Source organism: Phyllobates terribilis, unplaced genomic scaffold (assembly GCF_046119375.1).
Source record: "Phyllobates terribilis strain yellow unplaced genomic scaffold, ASM4611937v1 Scaffold_4__5_contigs__length_816908805, whole genome shotgun sequence".
In the NCBI taxonomy this organism is placed as follows: Eukaryota; Metazoa; Chordata; class Amphibia; order Anura; family Dendrobatidae; genus Phyllobates; species Phyllobates terribilis.
Window position 1 is genome coordinate 810,370,819 of NW_027362764.1, and position 8,209 is coordinate 810,379,027.

The following is an 8,209-nucleotide window of genomic DNA, read 5'->3' on the forward strand; positions in this document are numbered from 1 at the left end:
AGGCATCGGTGTAGCGGTTGGCGAGGAATATGATCCTGGCTGCTGCGTTTAGGACAGATTGGAGAGAGGAAAGTTTAGTAAGAGGGAGACCAATTAGTAGAGAGTTGCAGTAGTCCAGACAAGAATGAATCAGTGCGACAGTAAGTGTTTTTGCAGAGTCGAAGGTAAGAAAAGGTCGAATTCTAGAAATGTTTTTGAGGTGTAGATGACATGAGCGGGCGAGTGACTGGATCTGGGAAGAGAAGGAAAGATCTGAATCAAGTATAACCCCAAGACAGCGGGCTTGTTGCTGGGGAGCCACACACGGAGATGGCAATATTGGGCATAGGTAGATTAATGGAGGGAGGAAACACAAGAAGTTCAGTTTTTGACGGGTTCAGTTTCAGATAGAGGGAGGACATGATGTTAGAGACAGCAGAAAGACAATCACTGGTGTTTTGTAATAATTCAGGGGTGAGGTCAGGAGACGATGTATTTATTTGGGTGTCATCAGCATAGAGATGGTACTGAAAACCAAATCTACTGATTGTTTGTCGAATGGGAGCGGTGTATAAGGAGAAAAGAAGGGGGCCTAGGACTGATCCTTGAGGAACCCCGACAGTAAGAGGAAAAGGGGAGGGAGAGGAGCCAGCAAAAGAAACAGTGAAGGAGCGGTCAGAGAGGTAGGAGGAGAACCAGGATCGAACAAGGTCCTTGAGCCCGATAGAGCGGAGCATAGTGAGGAGGAGCTGGTGATCCACAGTGTCGAATGCTGCAGAGATCCAGGAGAATCAGCAGGGAGTAGTGACCATTAGATTTAGCTGTTAGTAGATCATTAGAGACTTTAGTGAGGACAGTTTCAGCGGAATGTAAAAGATTGAAGAGAGTTATCTGAGAGACAGTGGATTGGAAGGGCGTAGACCAAGCGTTCCAGGAGTTTAGAGATGAAGGGGAGATTAGACACAGGTCAGTAGTTAGCAGCACAGTTTTGGTCGAGGGATGGCTTTTGAATTAATGGATGTATGCTGGAGTGTTTAAATGAGGAGGGAAAGATACCGGATGAGAGAGATTGAATATTTTAGTTAGGTGAGTGGTGACAGCCGGGGAAAGTGATTGAAGGAGATGTGAGGGAATGGGGTCACTGGTGCAGGTGGTAGGGCAAGAAGATGCAAAGAGCCTGATCACTTCATCTTCCATGACTGGTTCAAAGACAGAGAGTGAGCTAGATGTAATGGGAGAGGGAGGATCGTGGATGGTATTGGGAGAAAATTTCCTGTCTGATATGGTCAATTTTTTCTTTGAATTAATTAGCCTGATCTTCAGCGCTGAGGTCGGTAGTTGAGACTTTCACTCTTGGTTGGAGGAGAAAATGAAAAGTGTCAAAGAGGCGTTTAGGATTTTTGGAAAGTGAGGTGATGAGGGTATTGAAATAGGTTTGTTTGGAGAGGTGAAGGGCGGAGTTGTATGTTTTAAGCATAAACTTATAAAGGATGAAGTCTTTGGCCAGATTAGATTTTCTCCACAGACGTTCAGCGCACCTGGAGCACCGCTGGAGAAGAAGTGTTTGCAGCGTGTGCCAGGGTTGTCGCCATCTATGCTGAGTTGTTCTATGTGTAGGAGGTGCAGCTTCATCCAGGGCGATCTGCAAGGTATCATTATAATGTTTCAGTGCAGAGTCAGGACATGAGAGGGAGGAGATCGGGCCAATGATGACTTCAATTTCTTGACAAGTTTCTGGGTGTTAATGGCGCGTATATTTCTATAAGTGTGGTAAGTGGGGGTGTCCTGAGTGGAGCTACAGTAACTGATGGAGAACGACAGAAGGTTGTGGTCAGAGAGCGGGAGAGGGGAGTTAGTAAAATCATGCACTGAGCAGAGTCGGGAGAAGATCAAGTCCAGCTTATTTTCCATCTTCTTCCATCTGACGAGAGGGGCCCGGAGGACGATACACATCCGCCACTCACAGGGAGAAGGACCTGTAGAGTCTGACAGTGTGGACCTCAAAAGAAGGGAAGATAAGTGAGGGTTCTGGGGTGATAACCTAAAAAGTACATTTGGCTGATAGGAGCAGCCCGACACATCCACCTTGTCTGCTCTCAGGTTTGGGGGTATGTGATAACTGTTGGCCACTATATGAAAGAGCAGCAGTGGCAGTGGTGTCCGACTGCTGGATCCAGGTTTCAGTAAGAGCCAGAAGGTTCAGGGAGTTTGAAAGGAAAAAGTCATGGATGAAAGAGAGTTTTTTTACATACTGACCGAGCGTTCCAAAGGGCACAATTTAAGGAGACAGAAGGCATGCAGGGAATAATAATGAGATTAGCAGGGTTTCTGAGTGAAGCAGGGGAGGGGTTCGACTTACTAATAGAAGAAGGGCCAAGGTTGAGAGAAATATCTCCTGCGACTAGAAGAAGGAGGATAGAGAGAGTGAGCAGATAGTTAAGTGATTTGTGAGAGCGTTTCTTGTGTTGTATCGTGGGAGTGAATAGATCTGTGCATTTTAGGATAGTGAAAAGAGCATGAGTGCTATACATAGGAGAGGCGAGGAGAGAGGGGCCAATATGGATGGAGTACAAAGAGTGTGTGTAAGGACGGTGGATGTGAGTGAATGCAGCAGCCAGAATATAAATTATACAAATACATATGGTGCTTATTTTATGCAATGCAAATGTTGTGCAAGTAGTTTTCTTTGAATGTGTGTACCTGTCTCCTGCCCTGTCTAACTGCTATAATACACTGCTGCAGGGACTTTAATATATGGACTTACATAGCATGGACATAAACGTCCCCCCCCCCCACATAAATGCCTCCCCAAAGTTGTCTCAATTTATAGGATGGGTTACTCTTAGATCTATCACTAAATTAGCTCTTTAACAATCAGTCAACTAGCTTAAGACAGCAGGAGGTCATATATGCACAGAAAAATTAGCAAGCTTGCAGAGCAACAGGGATCATAAAAGCAAGGAAAACATCAGGGTACAAATTCAGAAAGTTCAGAAAGATAAATAAGATATATACCAATAATTCAGACTTGCAGAGATGAGAATGCAGGTTTAAAGAGATGATTGCAGTATATACCTGTTTGAAAAGAGAGAGATGAATGTTAGATTCAATCCATGATTAACTGCTGCAGGGACTTTGATATAGACTTAGATAGCATGGACATAAATGCCCCCCACAATGACGTCACAATTACGTCAGACGGATCACGTGATATGGATCTGCCCTTTGCACAAACAGGATGTTCCGCACCCCCTCGAAGACGCGTAAGGTTGGATTGGTACAGTTATACACAGACACCCCCTGTCCACATGGGTACAGGAAGGCACCGGGAGTGAGAAGAGGTGGCCCACTCAGTCACTGACGTGGCACCACACTCGCTCACACTCCTGACAGGCTGAGAGGCCCCTTCACTAGCTCCAGTGAAGCAGAACCTTGTCGGCCTGGGAGAGCTGCCACCAGTTTCTATTAGATATAAGTCCCCTGTCCGTTAATGGAAATTATATAAAGCCAGAAACCCGCCCCGGCAGCATGAAGATTAAGCCGAACAACGGACGTGTGGGTTCGTGGATCGAGATAAAAGAGCAGCCCAAGGTTAAATTATATATTTAATCGCCGTAAGGGCACACTAGACATTACAGTATATACATAAGGGTTATACATACATAATGGTCAGAGATGCAAACACAATAGTAGTGGTACAAAAGATATAAAGCAGTTATTAAGAGTCATTTACCAGTCAGATGAAAGGCCTGGCTTGTGGGGGAGGGGCTGCCACATGGGAGGCTTGTGGGGCCCTCTCTCTTTGTTGAAGGACTTCTCCCACACGATGTATCCTCGTGACCTCACAGGGACAAAGACAATGGAGACAGGGCTGCTAGAGCTCTTAACCCCTCTGGGTCACTCCCCTTCCTGCCCCCTGGCTGCCCCTAAATCTCCACCCCTGGCCCCTCTCAGCTAGAAACTCTAAAAACTAAAATGGGCTATACGTCCTTAATGGATGGTCCTAGGGAGCCCGTACTGGTGTCATCGGATCCAGCTAGGCCACTTCTACGCATGGAGACCAAGCACAGTGGCCCTAGAGGTTTCCGAAAGGCTGTGCTGTGTATCTCCTTTTCCCTATGCGCTGGACTGTGCTGAAAGCCAAGGTGACATTCATCCACTTTGTGTGTTTCCAAAAATCTATTTGGTGTATCACTGGGATGTATTGTATTCCCATAACTCGGTGTTGAATTATAATTGTCAGACACAAAGGACCACATGGCTTGGGGTTCACAGGGGGTCTTCCTGTGCAGCTCCACAGCTGCTGTGAGGTATTTGTCACTCCCTGCCTCTCGGCCCCCTCCCTTGCAGAAGTGTCCGATTTCAGTTTTACACTGTGATCTGTATAATCCCCCGCCAAACAGGGCACAATGATTGACATGGGTTTATATCTTGAAAATTCTTCACAAGATCCTTAGTGGTTCGCAATCCAGCAAGAGGTACGCAACGTGCGTAAAACAAACTGGCAGGGAGGGGTAAAACACAAAACTCTTCAACTGCCCTGGCCAACATCCTAGGAATCCCAGCACACTTTAGGGCCTCCTGCCCTCTGTAACCTGAAACAGTTCCTTTTGGTGGTTTTTCTCAGGTGCAATGAGCACAACTGAGCCTTCTGGCCACATTTTACTTACAGTCGCCTTACACCAGGGTGTCTCTCACTCCAGTCTGCCCAACATAGGTCGTTGAGTGGGGGTCTTGGGAAACAATCATGGTGGCCATAGCTCTGGACGTCCCAGCCAGAGCTGGGCCTTGGATGTGGATTCCCCACTATTCTTCCGGGTTCGCTCGGTGATGTGGGAGAGCGCAGGTGTCGGGGCCCTGGTCGCGGGTGTCACGCCATGTGTGGGAAAGACTTAGTGCAACACAGAGGGAAGAGGGAAAGGGAGCCCAGACACTAAGGAAAGGGGAAAGTGGAGACCTTCTAGTCTGGTCTAGTGTCACCCAGTCTCAACTACCATCCCTATATTTGTTGTCTGGAGGTTAATTAAGTATTTGAGCCTATAGCTCTCCTCAACATATTGCCTCTTCAGCAATTTCCGCACGCGTGCCTTGTACGGTCATTCCCTGGCATATTGCTAAGGCTAGGAATGGGAGGAGATGAGCACTGGTCGATCTCCACTAAACTCTATAGACAACAAGGGAAGACAAACAGGGGGAGAATGCTTAGCTTTAGACAACTCCAGACAAATGCGAACTCGAACTCAAGCTCCAGAGAGGACGAAGTACTGCTCCTGCTAAGCCTTCACAAGCAGAATATGAATATATCCAGCACCTCCCTCTCAGACACACCAGGTATATATGTGGCACCCCAGGGGTCTGGTTACCACAGTAATAGAGATATTATGTCTGAGAGCAAGTGGGAGGTTTCTCTGGTCAGGAGCCCTAAGCATGCAACACGGCCCACCCAGACCTGGGAGGGGAGGAATCTGCCCTTATAAACTGGGTCTGGGGTGGGATTAGTGAGTGAAGTCCCAGACAGAGCCTGCAGAACAAGCAGAGCAGTCAGAGCCTGGAGTGAAGTTCCAGACACAGGGAGAGTGACAACAGGAGCTCTGTAGGAGCAGGAGCGAATGCCAGAGGCTGGAAGCTAGATAGCTCGCCGTGGCTGAAGACACTAATCCGGACACGGAGTCCGAGGCTGTGGGGACATCCAGGTCCAGCAGCAGAATCCAACCGGCAGGGGATTCCATGTCCTCTGGCCTTAGAAACCCGAAGGCACGGTCACAAGCAAGGGACCAGCACCGCCATCGTGAAGCGGAGGACAACGGAAGGCCCCAAGTCACCGGCCATACGGGTGAGCACCACACGGTATACTCAGGGACGTGGGCTACTTCTACCCGCATAGAGCAAGGTAGCCAGGAAAGAGTGCAGATAGTCGGGGAGGCCTACAACTCCACCTGGCCAGGGGAGATCCTACTTGCTCACAGACTGACCAGGCCCCTACTGCTAACCAGTACTCCCGGGAGGGTCTGCTTTATACCATCAGTAAAGACCCTGAACTGCACCACACGTCTCTGTGTTTCATCGCCGCACCAGCACCATTACTACTGGGACGCTCACACCATCACTCCCATCATCCACATTAGCTGCCCTGAGGCAATACTTTTCCCGTGGGGAGTCATCCCATTCTTGGCTGCGCATATAACACCAGCCTCAGCGGTCAGCAGCGCGGCGGCGGTCCCCACTGACCGCAATCCACGGGTGGCGTAGTCGGACAATTACAATACCAATAGACTGCCACTGGTTTGACTGCCCTGGGCACGGACCGGGTCACCGCCACGGAGAACTACAACCCCCAGCGATCCGGCTCCGGGTATCCCCCTGCACAGCACAGGCCCAGGGGGCGCGTCATATTTACACGCAGGCCAGGTAGCTAATTATCAGAGGGAGGTAGCCGCTAGGTCCTAGAGAAAGCCTCTCATCTAAGAAGCTGTCTGTAATGCCAAACGTAGAGATCTCCTGCAACCACCTGCAGGGCGACTGTCTGTCACCTCTGATACACCCGTGACAGCAGGCTCTACTAGTCACAGCTGGGTGGCTGCCTGGTGGTCCACTTTTCCTGGCCACACCACCAGTGGATCCTCCTCCAGTAGGATCACGATTATCGTGACCGAATACCACCCTCGTGGTCCACTTTCTTTAAGAAACTGAGGGGGTCTCCCGTCCACAGCGTGTAGGACCCGTGCAGCAAGGAACCAGTGTTCACATACATTTTGCCACCCGTAATCGTCTCCTGGATGAACCAGTATCCCATTGCAGCGTTGTAGTTCTGCTCTAATACCCTTGTCATCAGGTGGCTGACCTCGTCCACTCCGGGACGCTGTAGCTGGGCCCGCACCCACTTTTCTCTCCTTTTTCTGTACAACCCTGGCCATCCACTCACCCTTAATGGTGTCTGGGGCCAGGGGCTTTTCTACGTAGACTCCGGCAGTGTACCTGGGACTGACCACCTGCCCCCATGTAATTCCATGTCCACTGACCTCATGATGTCAGAAGACCAGGCCCACTGCGTGGTACCTGGCCCGAGTCCTAGGCTCCAGACGCTTTTGGAATGTCCATCAGGAAACTCCATTTGGCCTACCACTGCCTTGAACGATTGGTCTATGCTGGCCCTAGCCACACATTCCACCTGAACTTGAACGCCACTGTACGCTGCACTAACTGACATTGAACTCCATCGAACCAGGAAGTTTCCTCCTTCTTATCAGCACTAGGGCCCTCCCACTGGGCTAATCCTAACTTTAACCATTTCCTATCTTACATGCTAAACCTACTTATCATTATTCTATATCCTATGCTGTCCTAAGTTTATCCTTATGCTATACTCATATTATGCATTAACACCTTATATACTGTACATCACCATAATACATTACATTAGACACATGTTACTTTTACATATAAAACCACAAGACGGTATTCACATAGCGCGTCTGTTGTCTTCAGGGGCAGGAACAGGGTAGGACAGTCCACATCCCTATATTTGTGTAGAAAATGTACTGGATGTAAGGTATATGATGAGAGTTGTGTGTGTATATACAGTGTGTCTGGTGCCTGGTTCTGGTACAATAATTATGTACTATGTCTAGTTCTGGTACTATATTTATTAACCGTGTCTGGTTCTGGTGCTGTATTTATGTACTGAGTATGGTTCTTGTACTGTATTTATGTTTCAGGTCTGGTTCTGGTGCTGTATTTATGTACTGTTTATGGTACTATATTTTTGCAGGTGGTGTCCGTGGTTCGTGTACCCACTTTGCCATGGGGCCGGGCTTACCTAGGAGCAACGATGCTTAAGGATTAACTAAGCGGCTACCAGGTGTTCACTAGAGCTCCTGATGGTGGAGTCATTTTTAGCTGCAGGTAGCCGCCAGGTACCACTCCTAGGTAGTCCCTGGTACAGCAGCTGCTGACCCCAGGAGTCTGCTGCGCAGACATGGGGAGGACTAGGGCTCCATTCAGACTAATAGGTTCTGGATCCTCTGCAGAACGGTTACTGACATGGACCCAGATTCGGGCTCGGTTCAGTCTACTAGGTTCAGGATCCACTGCAGAATGGTTACTGAGATGGAATCTCAGACTGGACTGATTCGGAGACTGTAAAGACAGTCCAGAAACACGGAATGCTCAGATAGGCACCCATTTAGATACACGGATCTCGGAAACCGATTCAGGGACTGGCCGCACATTC

At 48.8% G+C, this 8,209-nt stretch overlaps 1 protein-coding gene across 1 annotated transcript in view; it reads right to left on the minus strand.

Annotated features, from left to right (window-relative positions):
* The window catches only part of LOC141266132 (cytochrome P450 11B, mitochondrial-like), a 65,154-nt gene extending 57,956 nt beyond the window's left edge, over positions 1-7,198 (minus strand). Inside the window, exon 1 of the mRNA XM_073680094.1 lies at positions 6,999-7,198. Within this exon, the coding sequence (XP_073536195.1) occupies positions 6,999-7,186 (188 nt within the window). The 5' untranslated portion in view covers positions 7,187-7,198. The remainder of the gene's footprint in view (positions 1-6,998) is intronic.
* Between the last annotated feature and the right edge of the window lie 1,011 nt (positions 7,199-8,209).